Source organism: Typopeltis vanoorti, chromosome 9 (assembly GCF_054136105.1).
Source record: "Typopeltis vanoorti isolate ZY-2024b chromosome 9, IOZ_Tvanoo_1.0, whole genome shotgun sequence".
Lineage (NCBI taxonomy): Eukaryota > Metazoa > Arthropoda > Arachnida > Uropygi > Thelyphonidae > Typopeltis > Typopeltis vanoorti.
The window spans coordinates 89,073,932-89,100,649 of record NC_143557.1 but is presented as its reverse complement, the minus strand read 5'-3'; the positions used below and the strand labels follow the sequence as shown (position 1 = coordinate 89,100,649).

Sequence of the window (26,718 nt, the reverse complement as noted above, 5' to 3'; positions counted from 1 at the left end):
ATAATCATAAAGTAATTACTCCAACACGTGTGTTTTTGTCTCCATAAATTCTTTGAAATCCTCAGGCTGCCTTTCATTCACAGTCTACCACAAACCTATGCGCGTGCACACATACAAGCTAATATATACACAAAAATTCCAACAAAAACAAGGGTTCATCAGCACTCTCAAACATAAAGCCCGATTTCATATGCCTTCTTCGTGCCTGCTCACTGGAGCAAACACGAAGAAGGAATATGAAATCGTTAGCCAAATGTTTATAATAATTCACAAGATCCACCACAATAATACCATTAAAAGCAAAAAAAAAAAAATTACAAGCATGCTATAGCCATACCATACATTAGGGAATATCAGAAAAAATAAATAGAACACTACATAAATACAACATTAAAGCAACCTTCTACTTTCCAAAGATCACCTTCCCTACCTTGCTCACACAGGGGTTTACATAATTCAGTGAACCTGCATCCTATCCTACATAGAGGAAACAGGGCGCACCATCCCAATAAAAAAAGACCACAAAAGTTCAAGGAAGCTTGTGAGATGCTGAAACATCATCCGAATCTCAACAAGAATGATGGATTGGTAATTCCAAGTATCTGGAGGAGGACCTATCTGCAATATATATAGCATCCAGAACATGATGGCAGAACCCCAATGTAAGAAAATCTTAAGAGAACTGTAGAGATGTGTTTACTGTAGTTCCACTATGAAACTTTTTTTTTATTACCTGTATATTATTTGAGGTTTGTCAGTTTTTTAAAACTTTTTTTTTTGATAAATTTGTAAAATTCGAAAACCAGTTTTTAAATTTAAAAAACCGGTTTTAGATACTAGAATTAATATTTAAAAATTAGTTAATTATTTAATTTAAAATGTTAACATTTTGACTTGAAACCGATATATATGTTACAAGTGAAGAATCGGAAGATGACTATAGCGAGGATTTTTTAAATTCTCTTGATCTAGATAACGACTGTGGATTCCCTTTGTTGTATGACAATTACAATCAATTTCTCCAAATTAAAAAAAATTGCAATTTTTTTAGAAAATCTCCCATAAGAGATTGCATCCTTCAGAATTATGTAAAACAAAAAAAGGAAATGAATTTAGTCTGATTCTTGACTGCCAAATGAAATACAGTAGTTTAGAGGCCAAGATTGAAAGAATTATAACATTAAAAGAATGTTAGTTTTTAATGATATTGGTGCTTCTCATATGTGGAATGAAGCTCAATATCCTAAAATCATGGAGTTTCTTAAAGTGTTGGGACCAGTACGTCTAGCAGCTGAGGCCTTAGGGTAGCGAGATGCCAGTTTATTAACAAGTCAAGGCATATTTGAATTTCTGTTAAATGAACTAAAAAATTTAAAGACTGAAATTAGTTTCAAATTATTAAATGCTTTAGAAGTACAAATTCAAAAAAGAAGACAAGTTGGATTGGTAACCCTTTTGCTATATTTGCAAAATCCACAAAACATTTCTACAAGAAATCTAGTGTATTTCCACTAGCATAAAAACTCGATATTATTAAGTTATGTGGAAAAATATTATCTAGAATATACCATAATTCTTCTATAGAAACAGATTCCGATGATTAATATATCAGAGATGGAGAAACTATTAATCAGGGCAATGCTCTAAAAGAAGCCATGGAAAAATAAATCCATAGGTTTCTTGAGGAACCTGAAGAAATAAATCAAATCCGAAGATAAAGGCTAAATTTTTAGTATTTGAGGCAACCAACAAAAGAACAAAGAATTTAGATTTATTATTTGATGTCCTGAAAACAATAAAACCAAGATCGGTAGCCAGTGAGAGAGTATTTTCCATTTCAGGCAATTTTGTATCTAGAATAAGAATGAACAAGATTAAATAATCGTTCATTTTATGTTTTTTTAAATCATATTTCCTGAAGAAATATGATTTAAAATACTAAATGAAATAAAAATTTATATTTTATACAGACTTTAGTTATTTTATTTATTTATTTTTTTTTTAAATTTAGTTTTGTATGGAGTATATTTTATTTTGTTATATTTTTTTAGTTTCATAAATATTAAATAAACTGAAAAATTTTATGATAAGTATAAATATTTTTTACTGCTTTAATTTTATATATATATATATTATGAAAGAATGATAATTAACTCGGTTAACATACATATTTTATAAAAAGAATTGAATGACTAGAACCGAGATTTAAGTATAAAGGTTTTAATATAAAAACACGACTAGTTTCGGCTTGTAACAGCCTTCATCAGGTGACATTATAAAAGAAAGAAAAAAGAAAAAACACTGAAGCTTAAATAAACTATGAACATCATAGAGTCTCTATACATAACTGATATAATATATACAGAGACTCTATATATATATTATGTCACATCTCTATACATAATAGATGCTACTAGCATGTACTTTCCCAACAATACAACAAACGAAAGAACAGCTTTAAATACAACCACAACGATATAATGTCAATTATATATAGAGACTCTCTATGATGATCATAGTTTATTTAAGCTTCAGTGTTTTAGTGTTCTTTCTTTCTTTCTTTCTTTTATCATGTCACCTGATGAAGGCTGTTACAAGCCAAAACTAGTCGTGTTTTTATATTAAAACCTTTTTACTTAAATCTCGGTTCTGGACATTCAATTCTTTTTTAAAAAAAAAAAAATATATATATATATATATATATATATATATATATATATATATATATTTTTTTTTTTTTTTTTTATAAAAGCCTTCATCGGGTTCTTCTTCTTCTTCAAAAACTAGTTGAACAGGTTTTTTTGGAAATATTTTGGAAATATTGAAAGCCGGTTTTCGTATAAACCCTAATATTATTATACTTATATGTATAAAAAATTTATTCTACTTTGTTAATTAATTAGTTAATATTTGTGTATAATTTTTTATTTATTATTTTATTATTATTTTTTTCACTAGCGGTCAGGCTAGGGTAAATGATTAAGAAAACGTTTAGATTTATCTTACTTTTGAGTAGTCTCATGTAGCTTGTGTCCTATGCATATGTATGTTTTCCTGATGATGAACTCAATATAGAGGTCAAAATATTGAGTGCTGAAAGGTTATTTTTCACTTGGTTAGACTATAATAAATTTAGTTTAAACCTGTATCCAAGTGTGATCAAACAAAGTTTGCACCTGAAAATATCTTCAGGACTGGGGTAAGGTACTACAACACCAGGCAACTCATAGCAAAGGTGGACCAAGCTAACATCACTCCTATCTCAGTATCTTCCATAATGCAAAACACATCTCCTTGCAGATATGTATAATTTTATGCATTAAGGGAAGGGCCACTTCCCCAGACTAGTTTCGACCTTTATTGAGGTCTCTTCAATGGGAGCCAGGCCCAGAAGCGGAGATACCAGGCAGAAGCAATGGCAAGGTCATCTTTACCTATAGGAGTTGCCAAAAGGTGTGCCACCTTTTTATTAAATTACTCTGGATTTAGAGAAAGATGTTGAAAGTTTATTTTTCACTTGGTTAGACTCTAATAAATTTAGTTTAATCCTTTATCCAAGTGTGAGCAAACAAAGTTTGCACCTGAAAATATCTTCAGGACTGGGGTAAGGTAGTACAACACCAAGCAACTCGTAGCAAAGGTGGACAAAGCTAACGGTGGCACACCTTTGGGCAACTCCTATAGGTAAAGATGACCTCGCCATTGCTTCTGCCTGGTATCTCCACTTCTGGGCCTGGCTTCCACTGAAGAGACCTCAATAAAGGTCGAAACTAGTCGGGGTAGTGGCCCTTCCCTTAATGCATAACATTATATATATCCACAAGGAGATGTGTTTTGCATTATGGGAGATACTGAGATAGGAGTGATGTTAGCTTGGTCCACCTTTCCTACGAGTTGCCCGATGTTGTACTACCTTACCCCAGTCCTGAAGATATTTTCAGGTGCAAACTTTGTTTGCTCACACTTGGATAAAGTGTGAGCAAACATTTATTAAACTAAATTTATTAATGTTGAATGCTGTTTTCAGAATTACAAAGGGTGTGCTGAAAAGTTGTGATAATCACCATGAAGGAACTGAGATAGAACTGTAACTTACACATTATTCTGCATATTCCCCACGAAATGTCATACACTTATTACAATCTGCTGCATCATTTGCAATCCTCGGAGAAAAAAAGTCTTTCCCTTGTTGCACAAAACGGTCCTCAGCTACAGATATGACTTCATCTGTAGTAAATTTTGTTTCTTTAAATTTAAGAATAGGAAATAATCAAATGGGGCCAGGTCTGGTGAATAGGGTGAAGGAAGCAGACATTAAAAGTCCAAGTTGTGTATTGTCTGTTGAGCTGCTGCATCATTTGCGATCCTATGAGAAAAAAAGGCTATCCCTTGTTGCACAAACCAGTCTTCAGCTCCAGGTATGACTTTATCATCTGTGGTAAATTTTGTTCCTTTCAAGTGTTTCTTTAAATTTAGGAATAGGAAATAATCAGATGGGGCCAGGTTAGGGTGGGGGAAAGCCGAGGTTGTGTATTGTCTGTTGGGTTTCATGAGCAGTGTGAGCAAAAGCAACATGCCTCTGCTCTTCTCAGTTTCCACGTGGCGTTTTTCCTTCAGTATTTCCATCAGAGCTATTGAATAACTGCTGATATAACAGTTTCAACATTTTTGAGGTACTTGGTAAGGATTACACCATTCATATCCCAAAAGACAATGGCAAAAACCTTCCCTTCGACTTTTGAACCTTTGTGTCTCCAGTTCATTGATTGTTGTTTGTCTTAAATCATAGTGATGAAGCCATGTTTCGTCAAAAGTCACAATATCAGGCAAAAATTTGCACCTAATTTCTCAAACTGACCCAAAGTCCCTTGAGATGACGGCACACACACGTTCTCTCTTTTGGCTACCATTCAAACATTTGGAAACCCACTTTGCTGAGAACTTCTGCATGTCCAGATGTTGGTGGATAATTACCCCAACTTGTTCCCTGGATATCCTCAAAATCTTAGCAATGTTTTTGGCCTGTATTCATCTATCATTAAGGATCATGCATGTACTGCATTATGTTTTCAGTGTGATTGCTGCGGAAGGTCTTCCTGACCTGGGGGAGGGTATCCATTGTCTCAAGGTGGCCAGTTTTAAACTTGGCTGCTTATCTAACAACTGCTGGATATGCTGGGGCACCGTCCCCTAAAGTGTCACACAAAATTTGGTGAATCTCAGTTGAAGACTAATGCTTGTTTCCTAGCCAAAGCTTATCTTACCAGTCAGTTCACAGTACTTAATGTGTTATAGAATTACAACTATTTGTGGGTAGGTAGAATTAACATTAAAAAAATGGTTAAAGGGGATAGGCTAATCGAAAAAATAGTTAAAGTGAATTTAAATATGTTCATCTGCATCCTTAATTACCAAATAATAAAAATATTAAAATATTTTTGATCCCATGTTTAATTATCATTTCATTGAGTTGCTTTGAATATAAATCATGAGCACGAGATATTCTCTCTTCATCACTAATCAATTATAATAGATTAACCCACTTGAAGATGCAAAAGATGTAAACCAGTATGTTAAATCTTTATCTGGAGGAGAAAGATCTTTTACCACCATGTCATTGATACTTGCTTTTTGGGATGCAGTTGAGTCTCCATTTAGAATTCTGGATGAATTTGATGTATTCATGGTAAGTGGCATATAATATAGCCTTTTTTTTTTTTTTTTTTTTGTCAGTTGGGAATAAAGTTGTGAATGAAATTAAAATGCTTTTTCCCCCCAACCATATTTATTAAAAGGTTTGAGAAACCTTTTAATAAATATGCTTGAAAAAATTTTTTGTTCTACTTTGAACATCTTAATTCTTCTGCCAGCCAATTCCCTCTTGACATTCCAGATGCACAAATAGGATGAAAATTAACTGCATTTTTATAACAAGATTTTATGCTGCTCTAAATTTGTAATGAACATAAAAGTTTTATAAATTACACTAGATAAGAAACCATATTTTTGTTTTAATACTTTACCCAAGTGTGAGCAGACAAAGTTTTTATGAATCTTCATCACTAGATACTTGTATATAGAGGCAGATAACTTCTTCACATCAAATTATTATTATTATTATTACAGGTATCTCCATGGAGTCAGTAGACTCATTGCAGGAGACCCAAACTATCAAAACAACATCTATCATATCTCTTCTTGAATTAATTTACAGACGAAGAACTCACAACTGAATCAGGCAATGCATTCCACTCATTCACAACCCTCCAGGCAAAAAACCTCATTCTTGCACCCTTGTTAACCACACTTTTCCTTAATTTCCAGGGATGACCTCTTGTTCTTCCATCACTATCACACAGCTGAAACATTTTGCCTGCATCAATCTTATAAAATCTTTTAGTAATTTAAATGTTTCTATCATATCCCCTCTTCTCTGCCTATCAACCAACCTCGCAATTCACAAGCTCTCAATCTATCAATGTAGGGAGCATTTTTTACATCACTCACCAACTTACTCACTCTCCTCTGAACCCTTTCCACAACCTCCTCATCTCCAAGGAATCCAGGTGACCAGACCTGAGCACAGTAATCCAAATGTGAAGGTATCAATGCTTTTTGAAGGGGAATAATAACTTGTTTATCTCTGGATGTTAGTGTGTTCCTCAACAACCAAGTAATCCTATGTGCAATCTTGGACACCTTAGCAATGTGTCCCCTGAACTACATCTTCCTAGCCTCATCAATCTCTTGGGGTACCATTCCATCAATGTAGTACACAGCTGGTAATCTTTTAATCCCAAAATGCATAACCACATTGAACTGACATCCACTTCCTTTTGCCCGTTTTACCAGCTTATTTAAATCATCCTGCAAACTCTCAACATCAGCAAACAACTGAATATCTTCCTTTAAGCCATTTCCTTTATCATTTATGTACAAATTAAACAACAATGGCCCAAGCGCAGAGCCCTGAGGCACACCACTGGTCACCTGCCTCATCCTGGACTCTGCTCCTCCATACACCACCTTCTGGTATCTCTCCCTGAGCCATTCTCCTATCCATATCACCAGTTTAGTATCCGTCCCCATCGGCTCCAATTTGCGCAACAGTATTCCATGGGGTATCCTGTCAGAAGTCTTAGCAAAATCCAGAAGTACCACTGTGTACTTCTGGATTTCCTTTTCCTTTGTCCTTTTGCCATTTCCTTTGTCCAACTCAGATGTCATTCTATTATATAAAGCTAATAAATTGCTAAGGCAGGATCGGCCTTTAACAAAACCATGTTGGCCCCTATAGAGTATCATATCCTGATCCACTCATTCTTGAATTTTGTCTTTAACCAACTTTTCCAATACTTCTACCACCACTCCCAAGATGGTGATTAGGCTGTAATTAACTACTGCAATTTTAGAGCCACCTTTATGCAAAGGAACTACTTTGCCTTCCTTCCACTCCCTAGGGACCATACCAGAGTTCAAACTTAAGTTAAATAATCAAGTAAGCAGCGCTGACAATTCCTTTGCACATTCATGCAACACCCGAGGTGATATTCCATCTAAACCTACAGCAGTGTTCACATTTAAATTTTGCAATATACTAAGTACCTCTGATTTCTTAACTTCAATTCTCACATTAGTTATTGCTACAGGTACAGAGATATTCTCATTTAATCTGATTTAGCTTTTCTTACTATGCCGGTAACCTTCCTAGCTTGAGCCTTGTACTGCTCATGGGTGTACTGATTGCCTTTCTCCTTGTAAATTCTCCTTAACATTTTCTTTTTTTTTTTTTTTGCAGATCAAGCTTGTACTACTACTCATCCATCTAATGCCTACCTTGTTTGTCTTCCTGACCATGCGGACACAATCTGATATATATTGCCTTCCTCACATACCTGCTGATTTTATCCCATGCACTGCTAACATTTGTCCCCTGCAATATGTTCTGCCATGGGACTGCTGCAAGCTCACTCTGAAGCTTGTTATAATTGCCTAACCTGTAGTTCCATGTATACCCCCTTCTTAAGAGAGAAATCCACAAATTTTGCAACCTCACAAGTCAATACCACATGATTGCTCTCACCAATTGGAGGTAACGAGGACACCTTACTTATGCATATATCCTCTGAACCAATGACCAGGTCCAGCACTCTCACATCACGTGTCCCTTCAGTTATGTGCTGTTTCAAATAATTATCTCGTAGAAGATGTAGGAATTCCATTTCCTTTTGGCCATGTGATATTTCCTCCTTCCAATTGATATCACCATAATTAAAACCCCCCATAATAATCACTAACCCTGCACTCATTGCACTAATTTTCTGATATATGAATTCAATATCACTCCCTGTACCCCCTGGCCAGTAGCAGCAACCAACTGTATATTGGGTTGCATTGGTCACTATTTCACACCAGGCCCCTCAAATGAGCTATAATTCAGATGTTTATCATCTTGATATACTACTTTCTTTGGCTGCAACTCATCAACTATCATCAACAGTACTCTGCCCCCTGTTCTATCTTCTCTATCCTCCCTGATAATACTGTACCCATCATATTCAATTCCAGTGACCACATCTTCTGCTGACAGCCAAATCACTAATGCCTACAACTTTTGGTGAGATTACACTGACTAATGCCAAAAATTCTTCCCTCTTATTTCAAATGCTTCTTGCATTGGTATACAAAAATTGCAGATTCCCTTTAGTTCTTATACCAGCTTTAGAACTGATATACATTCACTAATTTCAGTAGTCCCATGCCAATTTTTATCCACTTTATTCTGCAATTTATTCCGCGAATAAGGATCAACAAATATACAATCACTGCTTAAGTTTCTCCCTCTTACACTCAACCTTTTCAATTTTAGTTTCCCAGCCCAATTACTTCAACTTGTTCAGAAAACAGTAACTTCTTCAATCGCTTATGACCTTCCGTGTTCAGATGCAACCCATCTCTTGCATACAGCTGTCTTTTCCCTTCAAACACACTCCAGGCATCAACAAATTCCAGACCTCTTTTTTTGCACATTCTTGCAATCTTATGCAATCACTTTATTATCGCTCATCTACTTAACTCATAATTGTCAAAACGAGGCAGCACACACACTATCCTCCCATTGACACTTTTCTTCTTCACAATATCTAACAGTGTTCTTTAATCTTTTGCTACCCGATTTATACTACCACTCAGGTCATTTGTACACACCATAACTATCATCTTTTCTGCATCATGCCCTCTCTTTATTGCTAAAGCCACTCTCTCTATTGTTCCACCAGCCCAAGCACTCCTAGGCATACCCTTAATCATAGAATCACCATATATTTTACCACTCATAACTTCATTCAAGTCTAAACAAGAGTCACTCACGGCCTCATTTTCTATGCTATTCAGCATGACTCTCCCAGTTTCATTACTCAATGCTCTTTTACTTACTCTCACAATATCTCGCTTCTTCTAGACCTCCTTGTGCTTTCATTTTGTTGACTCCCAATCACTCTCATACTATTTATTTCTTCATCAATCGCCAAAGACTCTCCCATACTTAATCCTGTTCTAGTTCTTCAGCTAGAGTAATCTCCATAGTTCTAATTTCTCTATTCAACCCCATTTAACTCTGTTTTAATTTCCAGAACCTCCTTACTGAGCACTTCCAATTCCTCTTGCAAAAGATGATGGTCACTTGTCATTTTCCTGAACTCCTGTCGAAGTTCATCCTCTATGGTCCCAATGTCTGCTTCCATTCCTAATTGCTCCAGCCTATCCCGACACTTCTCACATACATTGACATTTTCATTCTTCTCATTTAGCCAAACAGTCCACAGATCCTTCACATACATATAACAGTTTCCACAACGCGTCCACTGCGAAAAATCCAATGCAGAGCCAGACTTTCGTATAGAAGTCCTCCGAGCCGCTGACATACGTTCTTTTGGACACTGTCTTTAGTTGCTGAAGCAGTAAAACAAACAGCAGCGAAAACACAATATATACAACGGAGTTCCAAACAAAACACCACTGAAGGACACTTGTATCCAACCGAAGCACAATTTGAGACAAAAAGCACACTATACTTTAATTTAAAAATGTGTTATCCAGCACAACTCAACATGACCGTCACGTTCACTAATGACCAAATAGATTATTATTATTACGTAACACCTCCGAGAAGTCCGAAGACTCGTCGAGGGAGGGCACCCACTCTACAGCTCTCCGTTTTCACCAGCCACAACTACTTTCATTATCCACACCAACGCGATCAACAGCCGACCACCACTAGTATTTTCACAAACGAACATCCATGCCCAGGCCTGGATTCGAACCCTCAGCCTTTTGGCTGGAGAGCAGATACACTAACTGCTCGGCCAACCAGGCCGGCAAATTACACTAGTATACCACATTGCAAAGCACACTTCCTTGTAGATGTATATATTGCTTTACATTATGAGAAAGGTCACTTCCCAGGCTGGTTTTGAACTTTATTGACGTCTCATTAGCAGAATCTAGACCTGTGAAAATACTGAGAGCTGAATCAATGCAGAAGTCATGTTTTCATGTACAGGTAGGAAAATGGTATACCACCATATTAAAATACTCTAGATTGGTTTTTTGCTTGTTTACAACTTATTTACTAAGGCAGTTTGATAAGAAATCACTTGCCTCTATAAGCTAGTAACCTAATCATGAAGATATTTCACATGCAGATTGCTCGAGCTTGCACAAAGGATTGAAACAAGAATATAATTCCTTATCTAGTAATTACTTTATATCCAAGGGAAAGAACTTTCTACAATAAGAGCTTCATGTCCTGAAGGTTGAACAATAGATCACAGCAAAAGTCTTGAAGAAATTTTATAAACATGGTGTTATTTTTATTTGCAAATAAAATAAGTTGTTCTTTAATTCTGCAATTTTCAATAACAACAAAACATTATGAAGGAAATTTGTATAAACATTTTTGAGTCAGTACTCCAAGGATTACAAGGTGAGACAATTGAATTCCCAGAATGGCTTCATATTCTTATGCATATGGCAAGTCAGGCAGAACTACATGATGCATGTTTGTTGTTGTCTGTGTTATCACCTTGAGTCATACCAAAACAATCAGAACAGTAGTTGATAAACTTTGGTTGAGTTTGCATGTGTGTGGTTGTTGCTTTCAGTGAAAAAATAAATGGACAAAATTTGAACAGTGCATTAATCATGTTTGTGAAAAGTTAGGCAAAAATGTAAGTAAAACTCTAGACATGTTAAGAGTAGTTTATGGTGATGTTGCCATGAAAAAGCCTACTGTATTTGAGTAGCATAAAAGGTTTAAAGAACACCACTAATGAACTTGGCAATCACAAACTGATTGTATGAAAATATGTAAAGAATGGAGCGTTTAGTGGTAGAAAAATTACATTTAGACAGAGAAATACTGAGGAAGATTTTGACAGGCAATTGGGAATGAAAAAATTCTGTAAGATTAAAGATTTTCACAGTTGGCTGTTTTGGAGTTATTACTGGTGATGAAACTTGGTCCTTTGAGTTATGACCCTGAAACAAAATAGCAGACCTTGTGAATGCCTATTTCCAATTAGGACAATGCTTGTTTGTTTTTTTATTGTAAGGTCATGGTTCACTTCAAATTCACTAAACAAGAACAAACCAGTCAGCCAGCATTATTATTTAGCATAAATAATAGAAGTGCTGCAAGGTTATGCAAAGCTGGTCATAAAAAGAGACCCAAACTTGCCCAAACAATTCAATCATCTATTACAGGGTTTCAAACTTTTTCTACAACGGAACACTTCACAAATCCTGAAATGTTCACAGAACACCTTGGTTATTTTGTAATGTATTAATTAATAATTAATTGGTAATTTAGCTTATTTTATTTTTAATTAATCATTAATTATTGATAATTAATGATTGATGATTATGTAGTTATTAATTATTAATTAATAATTAATTAAGCATCAATTAAAGCATCATTAAATTAATTTGTGCTGATTTTCATTGACATATCCCATTCTGATCACCAAAAATTTATAATATTATTATAAGTACTTACGAGTGAATGCAGACTTTTTCTCCTGTGTGCTGGTTTTGTAGCGTAGGTAAATATAAATAAAATAAATGAGTAAATCTAAGTGTTAAGAAAAAACAATCATTTATTGTCAAATATTAATTAGTAAAAACAAAACACGTAAAAATAGTAAAACACGTATATTGCAAATTAAGTTCTTAATGACTCCGATGTTTTTGGGTCTTTGAATTACAAATTCTTTTGATATCAGGCATAATATGAAAATCCTGCCTCGCATAAATATGTTGTTGTAAAAGTTGCAAAAATTAAGTAAAACAAGAATAGCTAGTTTTGACGTGCTGGGGTACTCTTCTGTTAAATTTCTCCAGAAATCATTTATTGGCAGTTCTTGGTATTTTTGTTTTAAATCAGAGTCACTAATTAAGTCAATTAGATTTTCATAATCACTTGCGCTGAAGCCTGCTGGCTTAGCTGTCACTGTAAATGGATTCAGAACCCAGTGTTGTGTCCCAATTTATGATTATCATTCTATCTAGTGAAATTCTGCTTATCTATATTCAACTTTTATCTATGTACGAGATATCACTCCAAAAATACAAATATTTAAGCTATTTCTCCTCTTAGTATCCCTAATATTTATATTATACTGTGCCTTTTGGGACATTTAGTTTGAGATATTAAATACAAAAACAAGGAGCAATTACTAAAATATCTCTGAATGTGAAACAATATTGCATTCGTGACACTTTATCTCGTTTTTTAACACATTAATTTCCCGCGATTAGGTTCGTACGTTTTTCAAGTGGTGCATTGGGCAGCAATTTCAGACAACTGTGTTATCAATGAACAAAGGTTTATTAAACTCGTTAGCATGGTACAATTCAATTTCTAATATAATTCAATTCAATACTAAGAAAACATTTACAAAATAACATTATCTTATCACAAGTAACTTGGCTGTGATCCTATATGGGTATTGCGATCATGCCGCCATAACAAATTCAACTGATACAATCATATGTATAATCCCAGATCTAATTAACACATTAGTTAACCCTATATTAGTCTGAATACACGCTATATGCTGTAGCACATGAGCATGTGATCAATTCAGTCTATTTAACTATCTAAAACTATGTAGATTAAATTATCCCTTCACTGTACTAACACATAACTTAGACATTTAAAACTTTCCTATACGTTACAATACACATGCATAATTCTCAGGACACATGAATTACTTATATAATATTAATATTAGCAAGCATACTTTCATTGTAATCAGTCATGTACTAAAGTCCTAGTATAATTTTCCTTAGAAATACAATTTTATTAATACAGACCAGTATTAGTACTATTGTGGCTTCCTTAAATACACGATGTCTGTAGTCGTCATCTAGATATGACATGGAGCTGTTTTGCCAATCTATCGTGTGGTTAGACGTGCAGAAATGATGTGCTAAGCCGGAAGAGATGCTTCTGTTGTGGTTTACATCACCGACATGTTCTTTTTGTCTAATTTCTAAACTTCGTGAAGTTTGTCCGATGTAGGCAAGACCACAGGAGCAGGGAATGTAATATACTCCTGGATATTTGTAGAACGGAACTTTATCTTTTGGAGATCCTAAAACTTGTCTGATGTTGGTGGTTGGTTTGAAGACCACTCTGATGTGGGCTCTTAGTATTCTTGCTATTTCATAAGAAATCAAATCATTTCTTAGCACATCATTTCTGCACGTCTAACCACACGATAGATTGGCAAAACAGCTCCATGCCATATCTAGATGACGACTACAGATATCGTGTATTTAAGGAAGCCACAATAGTACTAATAACCGGCGGAAACCTCAACAGAAATCAGGGTATAATTCTAAACAGTTCGTGGAAAAACTTGATCCTCTCTCTCAATCAATCTGAACTACAGCTAGCCAGTAATCACATTACAAGTCTACAACAAACACGCATGCATGATAATGAATAAGAACAATAAGCCATCTCTGTCATGCGAAACGTGTAACCATAGATACTAGTTTGGTTTACAACGTTTTTTTATGTTCCTTTTAATTTGCATTTACTTTCATATCTCCGTTATGCCTTGAAAAAGCCAGACAGTTTGCTGGCGAAACTGGTAGGTTTTAATAAATGTTATTGTAAAATACTGGTCTGTATTAATAAAATTGTATTTCTATTATAAAAAAGACCAAAAATGTATACTTTAAATAATTTTCCTTAGTTTCTTCAACAGTTCAGCAATAGGATAATGATAACAATTACAGACAATTTTTAGTTAACACGAGATTTTTACAGAACCTTTTTCTCTTGAGCTTTCTATATTGGCATCTACGCTTTTCCGATTGTGCTATCCTGGTATGATCTCTCTTATAATCTGTTACTCCTAAGTTCTTTTGCCATTAAACTGTGCTTATGCGATCTTTACTTTTCATAGTTGAATTAATAACACACTTTAGAATCATCTATACCATGGCTGTGAAACACGCCACGTGAACACCGACTTTACAGATTTCCCTTTCTCGTAGTTGTCACTGAATGATGAAACACTTAGACAGTACCTTCTTTCCTTTGGCTAAATGGCATTCTTCGTTTCTTACCATAGGAAATACGGAATCGAAATCCCGTTCACTTTTGTTTCGTTGTTGTGAGGATGGAGATTAACTCCAATCCTGCCACTCAGGAAAACAACGTGAAACCTATACGAAGGAGCTCGTGAAGAAACTCTCCGGGAAAAAAGACCTAGTGGGGAGAGTTTCTAACCCTTTTATACCTTGACCCCTAACGCCACCTTCTTTAATTTCTTTTCTCCGCCCCTTACTTGGTTCGACTTCATCGACCAATTAGGGTGGTGTTTTTCTGCCAAACATCCTTTGGTCGACGAGCCCATGACGATGTCTAAAATCTGGGAATTGACCCTGAGCGAAAGTCTATTGTTTTTTTATTTTTGCTAGCCTCTAAATTAATCCCCCTTCCAAATTTTTAAAAATTTACTTAATATTTTAATCTCTAGCCTCTCACATACAATTTCTTATAACTAATCCTTTCTGTCTTACTTAGCTAAATTTTTTTTTTATATCACAACACTAATATATTCCTTCTTTTATTAGTTAGTTCAACAAACACTTTTTTTTTGTTATATATTTTACTTGGATGCAAGAATATTTTTCTTTCTTTTAAATAATTCATCTATTAGCTTTTATACAGGGGTTTTATTTTATTTTCTCTTCATGTTCACCATGATAACTGGGAATTCTACATTCTTAAGGTATCAGGGTGTAACACCAAGAATTGTCCTCACTGGATTTTGGAAAATATTGCAAAATGGTTGATTACGAGCCATGCAAGTGTTCTAAAATTACGTTAGATACTTCTTCATTTACTTCAGAATTTATTTCAGTCAAAAATTCGTGCAAGGTGGGAAAACAATCAAAATTATTCTGTTCAACTGTAGAAATCCAGAATTGCAACTTCCTATCAAAAGATGCAATTTTATCTCTTGTATTAAAAATTGTAATATTCTTTCCTTTTAATGATAAATTAATTTCATTGCACTTTGTAAAAATATCTGCCAGATACGCAAGACTCATCAACCATGAAGAATTTCTTAATAATTCAATAAAATTTTGTCCTAAATTATGTGACATCAAGAAACCATTAACTCACTACGAAGTTCAAAAAGCCTCATTAAGTGCATTATGTGCACTGCCTATTTCATTGCACAAAATTTTAAATAATCTGGATTGAAGTGGTCGAGATTTTGCAGTTGATCATTTTTACGGTTTCATCCAAAATAGTTTTTAAATATGTAAGAATTCTTTTTGTTACTAGTACTTGTCTATGCAAAACTGACTTTTGGCGGCTCTTGTAGCTACTTGTAGGATACGTGTTACAACTCCCTTCATCTTTCCTACCATTGCTTGAGCACCATCTGTAGAAATATCAATACACTTCTCCCAACCAATTTCCTGTTTTGTAATATAATTATTAATACAGTTGCATATATCTTCTCCGGTAGTTTTTTTCTTGTAGATATTTGCACGAGTAAATCTTCTTCAATACTTTTATCAAATATGTAACGAACAAACACTAGTAATACAACGAGTCCTATGACATCTGTAGATTCATCCATTTGCAATGAATATTCACTGCAAAGTCTAAGTCGATGAATTAGCTCTTTTTCTATGTCAGCAGAAAGATCTTTGATGCGGCGTGAAACAGTATCATTTGATAATTGTACTGCATCTATTTTTTAGCAACCTGCTTGTTTAACATGCATGATACAATGTCTTTCACACAAGACTTAATGAGCGTCTCACCAATTCTATGAGCTTCACCATGAAGTGCAATGCGGTAACTCACGCGAAAAGATGCCTCTCTTGCATTTTCAGTTGTAGCAATTGTAGCCATGTGGAGTTTAGGTTTTTCTAGCAAGTCACGTTGTCTCTTAAAAAAATGTATATCTTTTCCTTTGTAATCAGTGTGTTTCATTTAGAAGTGCCTACGAAGTTTTGCTGGAGCCAAAGAACTGTTTACTAGTATTTTATTACATAAAACACACATTGCATCATCAGCATGTGTATTGCCAATATACGTAAATCCATAATTTAAATAACTTTCATGGTACTTTCGTTTTGGTCTGTTCTTAGATGACTCTTGTTCTTTAATATTAGCATTTGAAGGAACCACAGTTTGCAATTCCATATCTTCTCCAATCATACGAGTAGATGTGTCAGCAGAAGTACTTGCTCCTCCTTGTGTTAAAGTTCCTGTCTTTAAACAAGAATCCATGAGTATTTTTTCAATATTGACCAATATTTGTCAGAGCTATAATAAAAATAAATAGAATTGTGTTGTATAGGTAACTTTAGTATGAAAAACAATAAGATTATAAATAAGAAATGTTGAATAATATAAAAGTAAATGAATAATGCAAAATAGTAAAAAAAGACTGCAACACACAAAAGTAAATATGAATTGTGACAATACTTGTAAGAAAAAGTACTAAACCGTATCAAATAATGTAAAAGCATTTGCAATAAGAATGATTTGATAAAATGTTCAGTAACAAACAGTTCGAAATAAATCAGATATTAATTATAAAATTAGTTAAAAGAGTAAGAAGAATTCTTTTTTTAAAAGCCGCCTTGCCAACTCCCTATATACGGGAATAAAAAGGCATTAGCTGATTTTTTTTTTTTTTTTCGAGGGCCCAGTCCCAACAAATTTACTTGTAAATACCTTTCTAAAATTTTTTAAAGTTCATACATTAACATCAGTATTAATAATTAATTATGGCCTAATCATAAAGAGTATTAGTACACTTATGTATACGGTGTAGCATGTTGACATTTAAATTAGTTATCAATCACTGGACTAATGAAATATTGTAGCATGTCGTAGTTTCTTCAGGCAATCATCATTAAATTAATTTGTGCTGATTTTCATTGACATATCTCATTCTGATCACCAAATATATTTATAATATTATTATAAGTACTTACGAGTGAATGCAGACTTTTTCTCCTGTGTGCTGGTAGTTTTCCTCCTCCTTTTATACATCCTGGAGATCTTTGTAGGCTTGAGTTGGATGACTCACTATCTGTTCCGTCACAAACACCTTCAATAAGAGATTTCTTAATACCAAAATTAAACGGTCCATTGTCTCTTATTCATATTAGATTTTAACTCTGTATTGCTATTACTTTTAAAAAAATCACGACACTCCAGTTTCAGAACAAGCACTTACACACTGCAATACGAACTTTGTGAAGAAAGTATTCAGTATTACTAGATTTGAGAACTGTATACAGACTACCTGGATCTTCAATTTCAGTGGAAAAATTTTCTTTATACTTTCTTGCTGATTGGTCACTGACATTTGCAATGCAGATTGTATTTCGTTCAGTTTTGAGAACATGCCACCCATTGTTGTAATCAGCTTGCAGGCAATTTTTATGATCGGTCATAAACGGCGGTATTCTCTTTCCCGATTGTTGAAAGATTTCAGTGTGTGAAAACTAACGATAATTCATGAATATTTCCATGTTTAAAAATATGCTGCTTGGTCACTGACATTTGCTACACAGATGTCATTTCCTTCAGTTTTGAGAACAGAGGATATGATATCAATTGTTGTGATGGGCTTGCAGGCAATTTTTATCATTTTCCTTTTCCCGAATGTTGAAAGGTTTCGATATGTGAAAATTAACGATACACAGATGTTATTAGGTGTTCTGGTCTGATCTTTTTGACATATTCACGAATATTATTCTCCTCAGAATATTTTTCAAAAAAATCAAAAATCAGCTAACGCCATTTTATTCCCGTATACAGGAGTAGGCGAGGCCATGTAGCCCTATCTAACTTTTGGAGACTGAGTGGGCAGTTCAATCTCCACTGGTACCCAATCAGAGACAGATGGCCCAAGGCTATCACTAATTAAGCGGTACGCAGTGAAGAGAGACGGCTCAAATGTGCCGCCCCTCTCGTGGTTCCTAACCCTAACACAATATATTTAATGTCTGAAATAATGTGGGTTCTAAGGTCGATTTTCTTGAGTTTATAGGACGAAAAACCCGAGTTTCCGGGAGGAAAAACCTGCTTGCCCGTGCCAGAGATCGACTAACTCGGGAACCAGTCGAAAAAAGGCTTAGAAAAATTTCCTCTAGTCGCCGACTAGACTCGAAACCAAGACTTCCTTTGTGCGGCCAAGCGCGGCGGTGTGCAAACGCCACATCCGCTGAGCTATACAGGCTTTTTACTATAAAATATTTATTCATGAAAAATGCTTAGAAAACTAAAATGAGAAATTCCAGTACTTCTCGCGGAACACCTATTCACCTTCCACGGAACACAGTTTGAGAAACCCTGATCTATTACAACAATAGCCTCTGCACATTATTTAATAATTATCTGCTAGTTTTTGACTAAAAATCATCATAAAATTGAACCATCTTCTGTATTCATCATCCCTTGTGACTTTTGGCTGTTCCCAAAACTGAAGAATGCCTTGAAAGGAAGCAGATTTTCTTACATTTCTGACATCTTCTTCTAGAATTCACAAGATGAGTTCCAGAAATTTTTAGAATAATGGCATCATTTAACTAAGTGCATTACAAGAAAATTTAATTCTAAAGTAATGATAATAGCCACTAGCTAGTCTATGGATAAGTAGATATTGTTTTATGTGTGAGATCATGGGGTGGAGGCTGATTGTGGACAGAAAGTTTAGATAGCATATCTGAAGAATAGCCAACAGCACATTAGTTGACATGGTTGTTGAAGAACACACTGACAAACAGAGATAGAGAGGTTATTGTTCCCCTTTATAAAACTCTAATAAGGTCACATCTTGACTAATACACACACAGATCTGGTCAGAGTTCTGTGAGATGAAGAAGTGGGGGAGAGGATCCAGAAGCAAGTATAAAGATTATGGCAGGGTCTATGGAATGCTCTCTATGAGAATGGATTAAAGGTGTGTGGTGTCCAAAAACTAGCTGATAGGTTAAAAAGAAAAGTATGATAGAGACATTTAAGTTATTAAAGGGGTTTTATATGATTGACACCAAAGACTTTTTTCCCAGGATGGGAGAGAACAAGGTCACATATGGAAATTGTGTAAGATGTGGTTAGCAAGGATGTTAGGACTATATTTTTTTCTTGGAGGTGAATGGGTGGAATAGTTTTGCCAGAGGTGGTTGTGAGTGCTTCATGAGTGAATGTGTTTCAGCGGAGAGGATGATAGTTATTGTGTGAATAATGACTGATGTGTAAATAATAATGATAATAAGTCTGGAAATTTGTCACACCTTTAATATACCTTACAATAATGAAATTTTTGAAATCTCATATTCTTTGACTATCTTACTTATGTGGCTTACTAAAAATAAAAATACATAAGCTAATCTTTCATTCAGATCACTCATGCTATTTATTTTTCTGAACATAAATTAACTAAATCTGCTTAAAAGGAATAATCAAAGGCCCACATATAAAACATTCAGTAGGCTTTATAAATAAAATCAAGAGAGCATCATATTACAGGCAGATCTAATTACTAAGTTCTGATTTTTGTCTCACTTTATTTATGGCTAATCCAATGAAGAACACAGTCACATTCAAAATTTCTTCCTTATATATATATATTAAGAATTGTGTAATCATGCATTATACTTTATTGTGCATTTTCCTGCAGAGAATAAAAAGGATTGTTATAAGTTCATTCTGTTCATGGAGAAAGTTTGCACAGTTAGTTTTATTCTATTCTGCTAGCAGTTTGATGAGAATTTAATTAATGATGCATAATAATTCTGTACTTGTGAAATTCAGTAACAATTAATCATCCTGATATCACAATAACATATAACCACAATATTGTGATTGAACTGAAAAACTTGAAAAGTCTTCTATTCCGTAAAGTTTCAGTCTGGAAGATTATTATTATTATATTATATTTTCATATCCAGAAAATTATTATTTTCATAGGATCTACACACTTGCTCCTTTTTCTCTATATTTTCTATTTGAAAATTGTTATTAATGCTGTGCTATAATATGCTAGCAGTCTTTTACAAGTGCAAAAATGAATGCATACATTGTTTCAGAGTTATTTGATTTGTAAGTTCAACAAAACTGTAGGCTAAAGAATGAAAAGGGAGAAAAAATTATCAGGATTTATTAGCTAGTGAATTGGTGTACAGGAACACCTTGCTTAACACAAATTCGATGTGTGTGATTGAATGAAATGATACTATTTCCTGCTTTAAGTGAGTGATTAATCAGTTAATGTGATTTTTTTACATTATGCAAAATTTTACGTTACATGAAATTTTTTATCACCAATCTGCAGCGAGCGGAAAAGCTGGAAGTCATTAAGAGACATGAAAGTGGCGCTAATAATACAATGATTGTTCAAGACCTGGGATACAGGAAGTCTACAGTTTGGAAATATTAAATATGACCAAAGAGTACAAAGAAGAACGAAAAGTTGCTACTGCTTCTTTAAGCATAAAGATCACCCGAAATAGAATCGATTTAATGATCGAGATGGAGTGCCTTCTATCACTCTGGATTGAAGATTATAAACAAAAATTAATACCTCTTAGTACAAGGAATATTCAGGCAAAAGCTTTCAATATTTTTACATCATTGAAAGAGCTAAATTTCAAGAGGAATGTGAAAGCTTTACTGTGAGTTTAGGATGGTTTGACCTTTTTAAAAATCAAACTGGACTGCATAACATTAGAATAACCGGAGACTCTGCTAGTTCTGATAAAGATTCTGCAGCCAAGTTTCCTGAAGAATTTCAGTGGATAATTCAGGAGGGTGATTATGACAATTGGCAAATATTAAAAATTGACGAAATTGGTCTCTTTTGGAAGTGTATGCCAACAAAAACTTTCCTAACTAAAACTGAAGCGTTTCAACCAGAACACAAAGTGTCTAAAAATTGTCTTATGCTTTTGTTAGGAGGCAATGCAGAAGCCATTGCCTCCTAACTTTAAACTCAAGCCTGCTTGAGTTTAAAGTCTCCTTTATTTACCTGCTTGTCTTTTAAAGACAAGCAGGTAAATAACCTGCTTGTCTCTGCTCGCCAAAGTATTCTTCAGTAACCAAGTGATCTGATAAGCTGATTTAGCCACTTTTGCTATGTGCCCCCTAAACTTCAACTCCCTACCCACCAACACTCCCAAATCTCTAGCTTCGTCAATTTCGTGACGTACAGTTCCACCAATGTAGTATACTGCTGCTAATCTTTTCACCCCCAGACTGCACATTGTAGTGCCTCTATGACAAGAAGTACACTAATATGTCGGGATAAGGAGGTGGTTGTGTCACCACTTAAGCACAAGTCAGACCACACTTGGACTATTGTACTCAGATTTGGTCACTTAGTTTTCATTGTGATATGGAAACATTGCAGAAGGTCCAGAGATCAGTGACCAAGACATATCAAGACTGGAATGTTGGCTATGGAAAGAGAGGTTAAAGGAATGTAATGATATGACATATGATATGATAGAGATTTAAGTTGGTGAGAAATTTTATTGGATTAATACAGAGGGGATTACCAAAAGGGTAGAAGGTGAGAGGAAAGGAACCATAGGCCATCCATGGAAGTTGTAATCCATCCACATTGTAGGCCATCCACAGTGTTATAAAGAAGGGTGTGAGGAGGTGATTTTTTTACATGGAAAATTATGGGTGAGTGAAACACATTCCTGGAATATGTTGTTAATGCAAGGAGTATTAAGAATTTTAAGGTTCAGTAACTATGTTGTCAGTTGAGGGAACCTCCCACAATGAGTCTGCTGACTCCATGGAGATATGTCGATAATATACAATAATAAATTGTATCTGTGTGGTCAGTTTAATGGGAACTGTGTGTAAAATCTTTTGTTCGTGATATATTCATAAAGGTATTATCCAGAAGGGGAAATGGGAGGATCTATAGTTTTTCCTTCTGTTTGTCTGAGAGTTAGGTTAGACATAAAGCATTTGATCAAAGATTAGAGACTGCAATTATGAAAGGTCTGAGAAAAGTTAGGGCCTGATGAGATGGTATCAGTAGAATCATATATTAAAAATGAAGATATTGGAAAGAATTTGATTTGTTAACATCATTCAAGAACATGTGAGTAGAGCTATTCTAATGTGGTATAGTCATGCAAACTGAATGGGAGAAGAAAGGTTAGCAAAACAGGTGTTTGGTACCAAGATGGCAGCAAAATGACTTAGATGGAGACCAGTGAATTGTTTAGTCAGAAGTGCCCTAGAAGACTGAAATATTAGAAATGACAATAATATTGAAGTGCTAACAAGTACTTGACTTATTTGGAGGAAAATTAATAATAATTTATGATGAAATTAGTAATAATTATTACTAATCTCGAAGTAGTATGATGTTAGTAATAATTTAAACTTAATTATGTTGTACTCCTTGAGGGTACATATTAGGAAATTGATGGTAATGATGATTGCTTGTGGAATTTACCTTATGTATGTATGTGGGGTGGAGGATGGAATTGGAATGAACTAGAAAGTGTAATTAGTTGATATCTTGAGCTACTTTAAAAAAATACTAACATAATTAATTAACACCTAATTTTGGTAATTTTATGTAGTAATGGCACATAGGGTAATACATCCGCCAATAATCAAACCACTGCTTCTTACAGCAATATTGCATTTTAATTTATTAAACAGGCAAAAGTCATCTGCTCTGAAAATAATTCTTTGCCACTGAACCGAATCACATATACAATACTTTTTTATCAATGGATACAATCACTACCAGCGCAGTAGAATGCTAATGCACCTCCTTCCCTTCCAATTAGACTACAAACATCTGTAACTGACTGATTTGTCTGGCAAACTTCTGAAAAGATGACGGAAGTTATAAAGAAAATGCATCCTCCTTACTGGTTACTTTGTCCCTTATCCCTTAACGGAAAGGTAAACTACCAGCCATTAGATTTCCTAGAATTTTCCTCCATAGTCTGCGGTTGCAGACTTTCTTATTTTGATCAGACTAGTAGGTCATACAACATCAGGACCTTTGAATATAAAAATTGTATCCAAATTACTTCACTTTGGTTAGTCACTTAGGCCCTACTAACCATGCTGTGAATATTCATCATGGAATCAGAACCTTATTTCACAGAAATAAATATAGTATATAATTTTTTATGAATCTTCTGCATTTGCTTGAAAAAGTCTTATCTTTAGAACTTTAGTAAACAGGATTAGGGAGTATACTCAACTATGTCCTATTAATAGCAACCTTCAAAACTACATGTTTTTCTTCTTATGAATGTTGTTATATTCAATAGCAATTAGGAATAAGATGAAGATCTGAAAAAAAAGATCCAGTATAATGTACAATAACTATCAATTTGCATACAAGACTAACTGCTAATTAATGAGCTCATTATTTTTAAAGATCAGTTGTTAGTTTTATTTTTGAAATCAATGGAATTCTTTATAATGGATAAAAACTTTACCAATAATAATAGTACTAATAGAAATGTGTGAAGCCAGTAGGTTCAATAATCTATACTGCAAACTGATTAAAGATGGGCCAAAAAGAAACTTCTTTTTCATATGCCACAAATTCTATATAGGCTTCCCTTGCAATTTTATAATGGAATTTTTAAGAAGACACACTCTCTCCCTCTTGTAGCTACTTAAAATTCCTTATCTGGCATATTAAATTATTCAGATTGCAGTCATAAGAATGTGTGCTATTACATCTGATCTTTGATTTTTAGCTGTATCTGCTAGTAAGGATATATGAACTCCTTCGGTGTTATATGCTAATAATAAAATGTCTTTTGCTTAATTTTAAGTTATGAGTTTATATTTTTTGTTCACTCATGCTTATGGTTGGATTTCTTCAGAAAACTAAAAGTTTCTTATTAAAGAAATTTTTATTTCACTTGCAGGATATGGTAAACCGACGATTGAGTATGGAAATGCTTTTAGCTACAGCAAAGAAGAAAGTGAATACACAATTCATCCTTCTTACACCACTTGATTTAACCTCAGTAGTAAACTCAGACTTGATACGTATTCATTATATGCCTGATCCTGAACGCAGCCATTCAGAATTGCCATCTAGTGAAACGCAAGATCAACCTATGGAAGATTAATAAACACAAAAAAATTCATATTTAATTAACATTTCTTGAAATTCTCTTCAGGATGATTTCAGGGTGTTATTTTGGAATTTCAAGTCTTTTAAAATGACATGTCAAAATGAAAGCTGATTTTAATTATTTCTTATGAAATATTTTTTTTATATAAATTTTATTTAAGAGAAAATTGGTATAAAATAGATTTGTAATAGTATTTTGTAAATAGAAATAAAGTATTTTTATATGCTGACTATGGTTACCAGTCCCATTTTGATTTATTTTGAAAGCATATGTGAATGTGAATTATCCAAAATGATTATTTTTGAATAGTTTGTTCTCCAAAGAATTTAAAACAGTTGACAAACTAGAGGGGAAATGATACAGAATGTTCAGTAGAAAAAATTCACTGGAGAGTGTTCTTTGAAACTTATTTTTCCCATGTTTATTACACAGATAGTGACAAAATCAGGATGAGAAATTACATCCCAGGCAATCAGCTCAGAGAAAAAGGGCTGGACAATGCACAAGTTATGATGCTGAAAATTTTTAGACCATCTGCAAACTGCTTAGAAGTTGCACAAATTTATTCCTACTTAATATATATTATATACAGAACTATGCAAAAAAAATTACTTTTATCATCATTAGAAGTGATATGCTTAAGCTTTTATGTAACTACAAAATACATGCAAATTAGAATATATAAGATTCATTTGGAATCCATACTAGGTTAGCAATTCATTTGGATTAAATGCTAACTACCTGGTATGGATACTTGGACAGTGATTATCACTCATGCTTTTTTGCTTCAAGGAAGAAACATGGGGCAATAATGTTATAACTTTTTATTAAACTGTTGCTGATATTTTGTCTTGGTCACAAGGCATTTTCACAGGCACAGGAATATGATGTGTATTGTGCACAGGCACACTATAGGAAGGCAAACACAGAATGGATTCAAAACAACATAATCCTAATGTCCTACCTGATACTTTCTCTGGATGCAGTGAACGGGGGGGGGGGGGGGGGGGGTCTTAATCAAAATTGTGCTTCCCAGGGTGCAAAAATTAACAAAGTTAGCAAGGCTATTAGAATGCAGAAAAGGTAAAGTGAAAGAGTTGATTGTTTTGGCTGGAACAAATGATTTGAAAAGAGAAACGTATGGTATAAGGAAGAACATGAAAGAGTTACTGAAAGTAGCAAAAGAAAAGAGTGAGAGAATTTATACGAGTCTGTTGTCATGGTATGACAGAGTTGAGCTGAGGAAGGTCATAATAGCAAATGATTAGATGCAAGAAGTGGAATTTCTGGATCTGTGAAGTGAGTCAATCCTTCTTGGACTTATACAAGAAGAATGGTTTGCATCTGAATGGATTTAGTGGTCAGAGTCTAGAAAAAGTGTTGTTGAATGAGAGTGGATGTGCAAAATCAGGGAAACTAGAGCTTTTAGGAGAGAAGCAGTTGAGTGTTAGAATGTCCATAAAATGCCTAAGTTATCATCACTGGTCACAGACCAGAATAGGATAGTTAGTATAAACTGTAAGGGCAGCAGTCAGCCTAAGAGGCTATTGCGCTTCATGTGAACTAATACCAGGAGCATTCAGAACAAGGGGAAGGAGTTTTGAGCATTGTTGACAGGATGAGACATGGTTGACAGCAGATGATACAATTAGTGGGATAGAATGCGAATGGTATAGCATGTTCAGGGAGGATAAAGAGAAAAGAATGGGAGAAGGAGTATTATTGATGATAGCCATCAATAATACTGTAGCCAAATAGAGTAGGAGTCCAACTGCAGGCCAATGAAAATAGCACATTTGAGGCCATCTGGTGTGAGATATTCACCAGCAGACCAAAATATACATTTGGTTGCTTCTGTAGACCAGGGGATGTAAAGGATGATGGAGATAGCATGCATCAGAAAATAAGCTCAATGAGTGGAGGGCAGATAATTATTATTGGGACTTCAACTATGGGAACATAGATTGTAAGGAGGAAAGGAAATGGAATTAAAGCAGTTACTAAGGAATAATTTCC

At 34.4% G+C, this 26,718-nt stretch overlaps 1 protein-coding gene across 1 annotated transcript in view; it reads left to right on the top strand.

The window, feature by feature from the left end:
* SMC6 (Structural maintenance of chromosomes 6) overlaps positions 1–24,932 on the top strand; it is a 594,918-nt gene extending 569,986 nt beyond the window's left edge. The window contains exons 23-24 of the mRNA XM_090398426.1: positions 5,534–5,686; positions 24,490–24,932. Of these exons, the coding sequence (XP_090254552.1) occupies positions 5,534–5,686; positions 24,490–24,696 (360 nt within the window). The 3' untranslated portion in view covers positions 24,697–24,932. The remainder of the gene's footprint in view (positions 1–5,533; positions 5,687–24,489) is intronic.
* Positions 24,933–26,718: the final 1,786 nt, after the last annotated feature.